Consider the following 14,271-nt stretch of genomic DNA (forward strand, 5'->3'; position numbering starts at 1 on the left):
GCCAATTTTGAGTAGAAAGTGCCCTAGGTTGAATCATAGTCCCCAAAGATATCGAGTCCTAGTCTCCAGAACCTGTAAATGTTACTTGGAAAAAGGGTCTTTGCAGATGTGATTAAATGAAGGATTTTGAGATGAGGAGATTATCCTAGATTATACAGGTGGGTCCTAATTGCAATAATATATATCCTTACAAGAGGGAGGCAGGGAACAGAAGAATGCAATGTAATCACAGGCAGAGGTGGGACAGATGCCCATCATAACCATCAGAAGAACACTAGAGGCAGGAATCAGATACTCCCCAGGGGATGGGGCCCTGCCAATATTTTTATTTCCACCCAGTGATACTGATTTCCGGCCTCCATTACTATGAGAAAATTAATGTGGGTTATTTTAACCCACCCAGTTTGTGGTAATTTGTTATAGCAGCCACAGGAAAGGAATGCACAAGTGTCTAAAAAATTTAAATGAATAGATAGTAAACATATTCTTTAGATCTCTTCCCCCACTGTGGGATTCTGATTTAATTTATCTGGGATATCACCTGGATGTCAAGATGTTTTAAATCCCCAGGTGATTCCTTTTCTTTTTAAAGTTTGTTTATTTATTTTGAGAGAGAGAGAGACAGAGAATCCCAAGCAGGCTCCACACTGCCACTTCGGAGCCTGCAGCAGGGTTCAAACTCACAAACGAGATCATGACCTGAGCTGAGCCAACCAGGTGCACCGCCCCACACGGACCCCAGGTGATTCTAATGTGTAGCAAAGCTGAGGAACCACCTCTCAGCCAGGTTTTTGGTAAAAAACAGACAGTGTGGAATACTCTCATGCACTAAGAGACTCTGCATGGTGTAGTTCAAAACCCTGGCCCCAAAGGTTGGGTGGAAATCCCAGCCTTGCCACACCCTAACTTGAGGATCTTCTCTCAGCCCTGCTGTCCTCATCTATAAAGCGAGGCAAGGCCAATGTTACCCACCCCACAGAGATGCTTTTTTTTCTATGTTCTTTATAGCACTTTTCTCAACTTGTAATTCAGGTACCTCCTCAGGTCCCAATAGGTAACAGAGGGTGCCCCCAGAACAGAATGATCTGAGGACTTGGTAATTTACACGGGTGTGGGTACAGGAAAATCACAAAGGGTTGTGCAGCTACCTGAGGCTCAGAGCAGCCACACTGTATCTGTTTGGAAGACCCCAAAATGAGGAGAGCAGTTACCAGAACCTGGAAGGAGAGGAAGTCAGGTCTAGCTGGCTTCCCTATAAAGAGCAGTAACCATCCCCTTCGTTGAGGGGCACATCCAACCATGAATCCTGAGCTCACACTCCTACGTCCTTCAAACTTCCTGCTGGGGCGCCCCATCGGGAAAGGGACCTGGGCTGTGCATCAATACAGGTCAGCCTCCTGGGGCTGAGGACAGGTGGAGAATTGATTTGGAAAGACAAACGGAAGAGTCCTACACAGGGCTAGCCCCTCTCTAATCTATCCGATGTTCACCATCATATAGAATAGAATCTAGCACAGGACCCAACACTCAGTGGAACTTCCATTAGTCTTTCTTGAGCAAATGCATGAATGGAAGATCATGGGAGGTACTCAAAAACTCTGTTGGATAACTAGTTAAAGGATGGGTTAGGATCACTGGAATTTTATGAAATTAAGATATAGCCACTATGCCTCAAATACACAGACATGAGACCCACTGACTCCGAGAATCTCCAAATGCTACATCCAGAAGAGCCTAACTTTCCAGGATAGGCCCAAAAGGAAAGACCAAAGTGTACTCACTTCTATGGACTTTGTTTTGTCAGTCTCCCACAGGGCAAGCCCCTAGTCAGCAGGATGAATGCTATTTACTTTCTAGGAAGGGTCTGATTCCTCTCTGCCTTGTTTGCTTTCTGGGCTGACAACTCTAATTAGAATGAGCCATAGGAGCCAGCTTCTCTGAAATGCCTGAGGTTGACTGCCCTAAATCTCCACCACCTTGTTCTTTCCTTCCTTATGTGGTCATTATAGGCTCCTAACTGGAGGCTGACCCATGGAATAGGAAAACCCAGGCCCGTGTATAAGATTGACCTAGGCTCAGGAGCTGGCTTCTCCACTTATTGGCTGTGTGACTTTGGGCAAGCACTCACCCTCTCTGAACCTCTATTGTAAAATAGGGGCAAAAGAACCTACATTTCAGAGTCATGAATGATGCATGTCAAATAAAAAGCAGCAGGGACTTGTTAAATGTGTCATAAATATTATTTTTCGTAACATCGTGAAAGTAAGGGACTGTCTCATTCAACCTTGTGCCCCAGGACCTACTGTAGGGTCACAATTTCAAAGACACCAGGAAAGACCTAAAAGCCTTTTCTACCTACTCCCTGATACCTTCAATTTGACTGAACAGACAAGTATTTCGTTAAGCTTTAAGTCCTGTCCCCACTTAAAATGCCTCTCCCATCCCATCCCAATGGGTCCCTCCAAGGAGACGAGAGGGGTGAAGACACAGCAGACCCACTGCACCATTTGGGCTCGTAAATGTTCCAGAAAGCTAGCCTCACGCTGGGTGTTGTCAGGGCCACTCAGCAGAAGTCTCCGGAAGACCACCGCAGACGTGTCCATCGGAAGCAGTTAATCCTATTTGACTCAACAAACGTGTGTATACCTGATGCCAGGCCTGGCTCCATCGGTACGTACGGTTCACACTGTAACTTGGGGATTTATTTGTTCTTTCGAAGAAGCAAGCCGCCCATTCTGAGGGCAAAAAGTCCGACAGCCAGGACGTGCATCCCAATGCCACTGCTTCCTGGTTCTGGGCTCCCAGCCTGAGAGGCTTGCGGGGTCTGTGCCTCCACACAGGGTCCTGTGATCCGAAGGACCTTGTCACACTGAGCTCAGCACTCTGCTATTGCCATCCACAAACTCTTAATAATTTCTTAGCAAGGGCTTTGCGTTCTTATTTTCCACTAGGCCCTGCAAATTCTGCTGCTGTCCTTCCCATACTTTACTTATTCTCTCTGCATCTCTGCAACCTCATTTGTAAACCTGGGATAACAACACCCACTGGTAAGATGATGGCAGGGTCAAATGAGACAATAAATACAGAGCCTCCCCCGTAGCAGCTGCTGTCCTCACTCTTATTTTTAAAATCTCACTGGATCCTCCCCATGGTGTGTGAGGTCAGCCCAGCAACCCACATCGTGCCCGCTTGACAAAGGAAGAAACAGAATCTAGAGCTGTGCAGTGGCTTATCCTGGGCTACATAGCAAATGAGAAGAGAAACAGGAGCTTGGACCTTGTCACCGCCTCTCCTTGGGGTCCCCTTCCATGGCCCAGCAGGTGTCCGCCCCACCCCTGTTGGGCCCAATGACCAGGTGACCAGCAGCACTGGGGTGGATTGCACCTGTGACCAGCAGGGCCTGAAGACCCAGCAGGTAGCACACCCCCCACCTGGCTTCCACGCTTCCACGGAGGGACAGCTCCATTCTCAGCCAAGGAGGTGTCAACTCTATGAGACCTGTAGGCTCCCAATGCCAGCGTAGTGCATTTCCCCCCACCCCCAAAAGCCTCACCTTGAGCAGCCTTATTGGCTAGTGTTAACCCCTTCTCTGCTTTCTTCTTCTTCTTCTTCAGCTTGAGCCCAAACATCCCCTTTCTGAAAAGAAGAAGGAAAACTAAACAACATTGTAACAGTAACTTCAAGTCATTCAGACATATTAGGAGAAAACACACACACACACACACACACACACACACACACACACACACACACACTGAGTTTTCCTGGAAGCTGACCAGCCTCCTCTTTCACCCTGGTGGATGAGGATCAAAAGACAAGTCAGGAAGAACCAACAAGCTCTTCAGACAGCTCTACATTTGCAGAAACCATGAAACCTCACCAGAAAACATGAGGTCCACCTAGAACTTAAATGACGCAGAATATGAATACTAACACCACCGGCTGGTATTTCACCATTTCTCCTCACTTCCCTGTACCAGGCACTCAAAAATGAATGACATCACTTAGCCAACGCAGCAACCCCCCTCTCACCCATCTTACAGATGAAGAGCCAAGGCCCACAGAGGGTAGGTAGTATTTCTAAGGTCACACAGCTCTGAGCATCAAAGCTACCCAGAACCCAGGACTGTCTGATTTCAGAACCCAGACTAGAGCCAGTGGGCGGCCTGAACAGGTTTCCCTGAGCAGAGTGAACACATTCTCCAGAGCCACGCTCCCATACTATTTCCAAGGTCAAGACCCTGTGAGGTCCCACCACAAGTGCACAGCTCAGCTGACACTGATGGTGTGTGCCTGGAATATTAGCTTCTGTTATTACTGTCATTATTAGCTGTGAGCGGAAGCTACTTGGGGCCTCCCTCTATCCCAGGAAAGAGCCCTGCTTCTCCATCTTAACAGACAACAGAAGCATTCTGGACACTCCTCCTGAGAGAGCCCTTTCTGGAGTCGAGGGGGACCGAACACAGGACAGTACAATGATGGACCCAGTTCAGAGGGAAGTCCTGGCCCTGAGTCAGACAGGCTGGTGAGCTGGCCCCCCAGGGGACGGAGAAGGAAGAAAAAGGGCAGAAAGGAGAAGGGAGGGAAGAGCAGCAAAGCCTCCCAGGGAACATCCTGCAAGTCCTGCATGTGAAGAGAGTGGAGGGCCATCAATGACGTCCAGTGTGCTGCTTGTGTGGATAGGACTCGCAAGGAGCTCAGAGCAGGGATTCCACATCAGACTGTCTGGGTTCTAGTCCCGGTGCTATCTGTGCAGGCTGACCCTCTCTGCACTTTAGGGCCCTCACGTGTGAGACAAGATAAGAAAAGCAAAGCATTTAGCACAGTACATGGAACATACAGGTTGCTCAATAAATGTTAGTATTCTTGTTCTTCTCATAAAGGATAGGATTAAGACCAATGAATGGAAGCTACTAGGTGACAGATGTTCATTCTATTTATTTATTAATTTACTTATTTATTTATTCTTTTTATGTTCTGCCTTAATTCAACTGAGAAATTAAGGAGCCCCCCACATTGGTGTTGTCTCAACAGTGAAATGGACTGCATTGGGTAGCTGTGAGTTCCCTGTTCCTGGAGGTGGGCAAGCAAAGGCCTGGTGACCACCAGAAAAGGATGTTGTAGAGAGAACAAACATCAGAAGAGGGGGACTGGTCTATGGGATCTTGGGGGTCCTTTAAGACCCTGAGATATAGTAGAATGGAAAGAACAGGCTCTGGAACCCTGCAAGACATCGATGGATTGGGCAAGTCATGATACTTCTCTTTGCCTCAGTTTCCCCACGGGTACAAATTTATGGAAAGGAATAATAACGTACCTGCTTCACAGACCTGTGAGACTAAAAATGAGGTGAAGTCATCAAAGCACTGAAGGCAGTGCCCGGTATATAGAAAGTGCTAGAATATGCCCTTTTTGCAGGTAGCATTTCCCTCTCTTTGGCTTGCCATCATCTGTGATGCAAATCATTCTAAGTATCCCAAGAATCTCAGAGGAACATACACAAGGAGGATTTCCCTCTTCTGAAATTTCTTAAAGGCAACTTGCAATAACTTTCCTGTTTTCAAAAGAGAGTTACCAAACGGAGGGCCCAGGCCAGCACCTTCCAAACCCTGACTTGCCATTGTGGTCCCCAGTGGCTCAATGCCATGGTCATTTCATGGAGGCATATTTGAAAAGGCTCAATTTCTTCCATCAGCAAACAGGAAGTCACTACTCATAAATGACAGTATCTACCACAGGGAGACTTGATGTTCCTTTAGGAAGCTGACATCCTCATCACAGATGGCCTTGGCATTCTGCATCTCCCATCAGGCAGCTTGTGACGGAGGCACCAAAGCATGCCCGAGGTTGCTAGCGAAGGCAGAAAAAGAAAGACAGATACCTCTGCCCCCTCGGAAACCAAGATCTCTTGGCCCAGCTGACCATTAGGGGCACCTCAGGAAGTTTAAAACATACCAATGTCTGGAGCCACTTTCAGAAATTTGTAATTGCTTTGTAGAAGACCCAATGCTGAGAAGCTCTTTTCTAGGCACAGCTCAGACCCAGCCACCAAGGAAGCCGCAGAGCCTTTCAGTAATGCCCAGTGGATTTACAATCAGCTCAGCTCCCCTGGATGGCTTGATGTTTGTTTCACAAACGCACAAGGTTGTTTGCCTGAAACCCTGAGTCAGTCATCAAGGGCACTCCCAGCATGACTCCCAGCATGAAAGGCTTCTTGATGAAAATTGATTTTTCCTCCTCAGCCCCGTGACATCTGCAGTAGAGAGAAGGCATGGCTCAGCAGCCCAGAATAATTGGCCACGGGCAGATTGGGCAGCAGAGAGTGAACTGGTGACAGAAGACGGCCCACGGGCCTGTTTGAATCGCCTGTTACCTCTTGAATTTAAGACCAGCCACTTAACCCAGATGAGCATGGTTCATTCCCACATGACCCAAACATTTCTTACCCAATTCATAGGGTGGCGTTAAAATAGGAAACAAGGCTTGGAAAGTGTAAAACCCACTGCAAAATGCTGCATTACAACATTGATGACACGGAAATGTGCTGCACTATTCCCCTGAGTTCAATATTTTTTAAACATGTATTAACACTATGTGCCAGGAGCACCATTTTACACACACCATCTCCTAGGGTTCTCACAACAGACCGCGAGACGGATGCTATTATTATCCATCTTTACAAATAAGAGGTTGTCAGGGGTTTCTAGCCAGTATGTTGGGATCGGCCAGTAAATGAGGAAATAAGTCCCCAGGGCAACGGCCATCAAACCGCCCTTCTCCTTCTCGGCTTGCTGAGGACTCTAGCAAGGGAACTCTCCCACTTTACAAAAGCGATGGGGCTCTCGTATCCGAACTATTGAATCTCCTCCCGGGGCCACCCCAAGGTAAGTCAAGACACACAGAAACCCCCGTACCAACCTGGTCTCCTCGGGGTGAAAGCTACCATGACTCCGATATCTGTATCCAAACAATAAGAGCGTTAAACAGTGCACGTGTTAGGCTTTGGCTTCAGCACATCTGTTCCAGGTGGGCATCACTCCATGTTGAACCACAGGGCCGGCACCGCGGGGAGGCAGCCGGCCTGGCACACAGAAAGAGGGGCTGGACAACTAGAGTTTGGGTCTCACGTCTACCATTTTCTAACTACGCCAGTGGGGCCGGCCATGGGACTTCTCTGAGCTTCAGGCTCTTCTTCTGCAGGAAGTGGCAATAAAGTCATTAACTCTGCTTTTCTTGTAAGATGTTATGTATTATGACCCCATTCAGTGCTCATGCTGAACAGTTAGGAGCTCTACAAATAACTAATTTAATCTCATGTCCGTGGCTCACTGGACACAGATTAGGAAATGGCTCACAATGAGGGTCTCCATGTGGTTTTCCACTTGCATCACAAAATTCCCCTTCTGGAGTCACCTTTTCTACCTTCAGTGTGGAACAGAAGCAGCTCAGGCCCAGCAACCAAACATGAAGCTGAGTCAACCGATGTGTCCATTACTAGCCCCTCCTGCTCTCCTCCCACCTAAGGTCACAGGATACAGGTCATCTGTGCACCTCACCCTCCAAACACAGAGTCATAACATCCAGTGTGGAAAAAACAACTTTGATTTATGAATTGATTTATATGGCAAACTCTTATAAACTTTAAAATTCCTTATTAAAAGAATGGCTTTGTATGGAATCAGGACTACCTTAAAAATAAAGCAAAATCAAGCCTTACCACCATTCTGAGGTCATCCAGAGAGCCTTGGATAAATTCCCAGTTGCCTACGGAGAAATACCTTCTTGGGAATATCTGATCTGTGTACTCATCTTACTTTTAAGCCTGGGATATATTCATTAAAGGCAAATCACCAAATATAGAAATAGCCACTATGTTGGCTTTTGACTGAAGATTGTTAAAATATAAATCCATGTGTCTTCCTGCCTTGCCAAGACCGAAATGTTTCTTCCTCTCTCCCCATAATCTTCCTATAGCAACTTGCCTGCTCTATATCTTACTTCTTTAGGCAATGATGGTTAACTTGGGCTGTATATCGGACTCATATGGGGCGCTTTCTAAAACTGTCTCCCCCACTGCGGCCAGATCCCATCCTGGAGAATCTGATTTCCCTGGTCAGCAGCGAGGCCAATGGCTTGGTAGTTTTTACGTTTCCAAGGTCATTCTAATGTGAAGTAGGGTTGCAAATCCCTGTACTTAAGTAATTAGTGCCAGTGAACTCTCCTCACAAAGAGAAAGTGCACGTTTTTTCAAGGAAGTTCAAAGGCAAATTTTTAATCAAAGGGGGGCAGTGAAACTTAGGAAGTTCAGAGCACTTGGTGGATCTGTTTGATGGGCTGGACTTTATCATCCTACCCCAGCTCGTCTTCCACTCAACCCCCATCCTGGCAACTGGTCCACAATTTTGTTGCTTCTCTACTCTGCACAGGATCAACCCATCCTTGGAGGAACTGAGTCCTTCAGTTTAAGACAGAGAAGGATCAGTCCTCTATTTGGGTCCAAAGTGTCCCAGACAATGGCCTAAAGAGATTGGGCCCTGACTCCCAATCTCATGGGAACCAGTTTTCTCTACTGTGATTCGCAATCTCCTACCTCATTGCGGTAAATGAATGTTTCTCTGTTAGGCCCCCATTTTGTACATTCCAGCCTCAGAGGCCATCATAAGGAGATTCAAATGTCACCAACTCCACAGACAATCACCGAGAACCTTGATATGTCACCTGCAAGAGTCAGCTGAGACTAGGAAATGCACCTCCAAGGATGCTACTGAATCCCTCCTCCTGTGGTTTCTCTGAACCAAGGATGACTCAGGAATAATTGAGAGCCACCTTGTGTGGAGCCAGCCTGGTTAAGCCAGCCTCTGACAGCCCTTCAGAGAGCTTTGCCAAATGTTCAAGGGCAAGGTAGAAGGGTGCTGCTGTAGGACTGCCTCAGGGAAATGGGGACTTTTCCCTCGCATGCATCTTGCCCATCCCGCAGGATGCCAACAGGGCCCACTATTGATGCCATCTTCCAAGGGTTGGGGGAGCCTTTTTCAACCTGTGGCCACTGGTGTTCTATTCCTTCTCCTCTACAGCTAAGACTGGCACGTGACCGGGTTGATCAGAATGCAAGGAAACCACAGAAATAAATATTGGCAGGCAGTGTAAATAGGGCTGCTGAATTCTTTCCAGCCCCAAACTTTCTCTTGCTTAGGCCCCTATGAAAATATTCATTTTCCTTATTCCATCCTCTTTATATCCAGGCTAATTAGAGCCCTGATCTCTGTTGTCTTAAAGACAAAAGAATCAACCTCTAATTCAAAAATAGACTACAGGCAGCTTCCCAACACTTGAAACAAACAGTTCTCTCTCCCTGTGTCTCCGCATAAAGGAGTCTTCGAACTCCCTCCCTTTCCAGGCTTTCTCCTTTCCTTTACTTCCAGAACCTTCCTCTTCTCATCATATATTCTTTTTTTTTTTTAATTTTTTTTTCAACGTTTTTATTTATTTTGGGGACAGACAGAGACAGAGCATGAACGGGGGAGGGGCAGAGAGAGAGGGAGACACAGAATCGGAAACAGGCTCCAGGCTCCGAGCCATCCGCCCAGAGCCCGACGCGGGGCTCGAACTCACGGACTGCGAGATCGTGGCCTGGCTGAAGTCGGACGCTTAACCGACTGCGCCACCCAGGCACCCCTCTCATCATATATTCTTTGATTTCATCTTGGCAGAATGGCAAGAAGATGGCATCCATCATGTGATTTTCCTCTCTTGGGTTGTGTTAAGGTCCAAGGTTCCTATTCCCGTGTGGTTTTCCCTTCTGTGGCTCCACCTTGTCACATCTGTATTCTACTTTCTGTCCCTAACGTCAAGTGGAAGTAAGTCACTGAGGCAGGGCTTCTTCCCTCTGCACCTGGGCGGACCACTTCATCTGATTCTCAGTAACCTATTTGAAAACTAACCTGGACTCCAATCCATACACCTTCCTCCAATCTCCAATCTAGCTTTACCATCAATAGACATGATATTTTGATCCCTATTTGATGTGAAGGCCTATGTCTCAATAGGTTTTGAACATAACAGTGAGAGAGAAGGGCTTGGTTATAACCTCGGGGATGCCAATACACTGACGTACAAGTGAGAGTCATTAACTCCATGATGGGTAAGGAAAGGACACAGGAAATGCCTTCTGAACCTCATTTTTTGGTGCCATGGACATTGAAGACAGAAGGATGGTGCTATATTAAATTAAATAACTACCTTAAATTTTTTTTTTAAAAAGGAGGCACCTGGGTGGCTCAGTCAGTTAAGTGTCCGACTTCAGCTCAGGTCATGATCTCACCATTCCCAAGTTCAAGCCCCACGTTGAGCTTTGTGCTGACAGCTCAGAGCCTGGAGCCTGTTTCAGATTAGGTGTCTCCCTCTCTCTCTGCCCCTCCCCTGCTTGTACTTTCTCATTCACTCTCTCTCTTGTACTCACTCTCTCTTTCTCTCAAAAATAAATATACATTAAAAACTTTTTTCTTAACTAAGTAACTACCTTTGCTGTAGGGTCTCAAACCCTTTAATAATGCTGATGTTTGTGGTGACTCTCCAAGGGGATGACACAGCATTCAGATTTTTCTACATTAACGTGACCACACCTTTATCATAAAACATCTGATAATATCCTAAAGAACACTACGTGGAATGCCCAGAGAAAGAGAGCCCTGGCAATCTTTAGTGCTCTTTTCTCTTTTGAAACCTTTATGAGGTGAGCAGTGATTAAGTAAGAACCACAGAGGGGTGATGAGCATTAAGGGGGGCACATGTTGGGATGAGCACTGTGTGTTGTATGTAAGTGACGAGTCACTAAATTCTACTCCTGAAACCAATATTACACTGTATGTTAACTAGAATTTAAATAAAAATTAGAAAAACTGACAACCACTGAGGAAATAGCCCAGGTCATCCCTTCTCTGCATCTACACTGCTCCTATTCTAGAGCAACACCTAACTGGTTTTCCTGCTTCCATTCTCTCTCCTTCCTGCAAAGTAGTCTCCATTCCATAGCCACCTTCACAAAATAGAAGAGCAGAGAGCTTTCCTAAGATGACAAAGGATATCTACAAAAACCCTTAGAGTTCATATCATATCAATAGTAATATTGAGGGGTGCCTGGGTGGCTCAGTGGTTGAGTGTCCAACTCTTGATTTTGGCTCTGGTCATGATCTCATAGTTTGTGAGACTGAGCCCTGCATCAGGTTCCGTGCTGACAACGTGGAGCCTGCTTGGGATTCTCTCTCTCTCCCTCTCTCTCTCTGCCCCTCCCCTGTGCTCGCTCTCTCCAAATAAGTAAATGAACTTAAAAAAAAAAAAAAAAAAAAGCATTGATGCGGGGATCCCAAACCCTGGCTTTGAATATCAACTCAGTCACTTACTAATTATGTGATCTTGAGCAAATCCTTAACCTTTCTGCCCTCATTTCCTTCATCTGTAAAATGTCTCTTATAAATAAAGTAAGTTGTGTCTGTCTTACAGCTGCCGTGATCAAATGAGGTAAAAGATGCAACACTCTGTTGGTAAACACTAATGTGCTGTACCCTACACATGCTAATTAAATTTAATTTAATGCAACATTCTATGAATGTCCCTTAGCTCACCAATTCAGCACTTGACACCCCCCAAAGTCTGTGATTAGCCCAAATGGCAGCTCTTCCTGAATTCATCACACTCCTGCCCATGAAACTTTTCTCCCTCCAGGCCCCCCATTGAAGGTTACTTCTCCCACGTCTACCTGACAACACCATTTTTCCAGGCCCAGCTTAGCTACCTCCTCTTATACAATGGGCTCTCCACTTTGGCAAAGAGGAACAAGTCACTCGGTCTTCTGAATTCCTAGCACTTTGCTCTTATCCTTATTAGAGCATTAATCACATGGCTCATAATAATTACTTGAAAAAGATCCTTCGGGGCGCCTGGGTGGCGCAGTTGGTTAAGCGTCCGACTTCAGCTCAGGTCCCGATCTCGCGGGATCTCGCGATCTCGTGGTCCGTGAGTTCGAGCCCCGCGTCAGGCTCTGGGCTGATGGCTCAGAGCCTGGAGCCTGTTTCTGATTCTGTGTCTCCCTCTCTCTCTGCCCTTCCCCCGTTTATGCTCTGTCTCTCTCTGTCCCAAAAATAAATAAACGTTGAAAAAAAAAAAAAAAAGAAAAAGATCCTTCTCTTTTACCACATGCCGAGCTTTCGAAGCCAGTCGCCATGTATGGACAGATGGACAGATAGAGCACACATACAGAAAGCTCCACAAGAATTCACTGGAAGTCCTTTGACTGCCTTCAAAAATGTATCATACTGGAAGAAAGGAGTTCAGGCCATTCCAAGACTGTTTCCTCACAGCTAGCTGAATGCTTTTCTTCCCAGACCACACTGGGATTGAGCCAATATTTAGGTATCCATTGTACGATGTACAATTTATTCAATTCATTTTATTATCGTTATTCCGAGTGTTCTGGAACAGTCATAATAGCTACCGTCCCTTAGGCATGTAGGATAAGCCAGGCATTGGGTTAAGGTTCTACAGACGTTTTTTTCACTTAGGCATCCCAACAACCGTCTGATAGAAGTGTTCAATCTCCACACCCTTATGGATGTGGAAATCAAAGCCTGGAAGGTCAAAGAACCTGCCTAAGATGCCACAGCCATAAGCTGCAACCGCACTCTGGCCTGGCAGACTCCACTCTTTGCTACCTCCCAAACGGCAGCTTTGCAAGCACCTAACTAGAGCCAAGTATTGTGCAATCCTCACTTCCCAGATGCTGCACACCACAGCTCAGAGAGGTCTGCTAACTTGCCTACAGACACACAGCCATCTGTCACCGAAGCCCAGGCTCTGCACTCTGGAGCCTCACCGTGGTGGCCCGGCTCTCTAGGAACAAGCAGAGGAGCAGCAGCGGATCCCTGTGGGCTTCCAGCGGCCCAGACTGCAGCACAGGGTGCGGGTGAGGCTCAGCAACTAGAACCCGAAGCTCACCTTGACCAGCGAGGGCTCCTAACAGTGCCCAGAAGCACTCGCGCTCACTAACTTCTTGGACCCGCGTCAGGTCAGCAGGGCAGGAGGTACAGCGTCCAGCTAGTCTTGGGAAGAGAGAAGCTTCTCTCTGGAACACAGCGGCCCAGGGGAATGGGTATCAGGCACAAGGCTGCCCTATTGCAAGGGGCAGGTGCCTCCCAGGAAATGCCTTTCCACCTGTGTGTGTGGCTGCCGGCAGTTCCCTATCTCTGAACTTCTCCACGTGGCGTAGTGCCAGATCCCAAGATTTCGATCAGCAAACACAGCAGCTCAGAGCAGGTCTGGAGAGGAGGGGCTACCGATGTGTTTCATTCCAAGTCAGGTAGCCCCATGTAGATCAGGGCTCAGAAGAATCCTAGCTCCAGATGATATCAAACCCCTGGAAGCTTTCCAGCCACCATCCAGCCATCCAGCCTGCCCTTCTAATCCTTCACACCATCCCCTGCTCACTTATAATACATCCCGTTGTTCATTTAATAATAATTAACATTTATTAAGCACTTAACTTAGGGCTTTCACCTATTCAAGTCCCATGACAGCTCTCAGAGGTAGAAACTGTTACTGTGCTCAATGTGTGGATGGCAAAACTCAGCCACAGAGCTGGGGGTTGAACTGAAGCCACCTGACTTCAGAGCCTGTGTCCTCAGGCCCTCTGGCCTGCGGTCTCTGCTCTGTGGCATTTCATTGGGACTTGTGTCCTGATCCTATTTCAAAGAGGGCAAGTTTATAAAAATGAAGAAAACAAAAAGAAGAAATTTTCATGTCAAACGCCGCAGAAACTCTGCCTATAGTGTGTTGAATGGTGGCACCCCAAAAGATATATCCATGTTCTAGAAAATGTGAATATGCCCTTACTTGGAAAAAAAAAAAGAATCTTTACAGATGCAAATTAAGTTAAAGATCTCAAGAGGAGATCATTTTGGATTATCTGAGTGGTCCCTAAATTCAATGAGTGCCCTTAGGAGAAGCAGAAAAGGAGAAGACAGCCGGAGGAGGCCATGTGGAAACAGAGGCAGAGATTGGAACGATATGGACACAGGTCAAGGAACACTGGAGCCACCAGAAGCTGGGAGAAGCAAGGAAGGATCCTTCCCTAGAGCCTTCAGACGAAGCACGGTCCTGTCAGCACCTTGATTTTATTTATTTTTTTTAATTTTTTAAAATGTTTATCCTTTGAGAGAGGGAGAGAGAGCATGAGCAGGGGAGGGGGAAAGGGAGGGAGAGAAAGAGAGAGAGACAGAA

At 46.8% G+C, this 14,271-nt stretch overlaps 1 protein-coding gene across 3 annotated transcripts in view; it reads right to left on the reverse strand.

Annotated features, from left to right (window-relative positions):
- Positions 1-14,271, reverse strand: part of FER1L6 (fer-1 like family member 6) — a 155,496-nt gene that overhangs the window by 115,435 nt on the left and 25,790 nt on the right. For all 3 annotated transcript variants that reach the window (XR_008292528.1, XM_027063947.2, XM_053208154.1), the window contains exon 2: positions 3,554-3,636. Coding sequence is in view for 2 of the 3 variants with exons in the window: in XM_027063947.2 (XP_026919748.2) it covers positions 3,554-3,636 (83 nt within the window). In the remaining variant the exon portion in view is untranslated. The remainder of the gene's footprint in view (positions 1-3,553; positions 3,637-14,271) is intronic.

Source organism: Acinonyx jubatus, chromosome F2 (genome assembly GCF_027475565.1).
Source record: "Acinonyx jubatus isolate Ajub_Pintada_27869175 chromosome F2, VMU_Ajub_asm_v1.0, whole genome shotgun sequence".
Lineage (NCBI taxonomy): Eukaryota > Metazoa > Chordata > Mammalia > Carnivora > Felidae > Acinonyx > Acinonyx jubatus.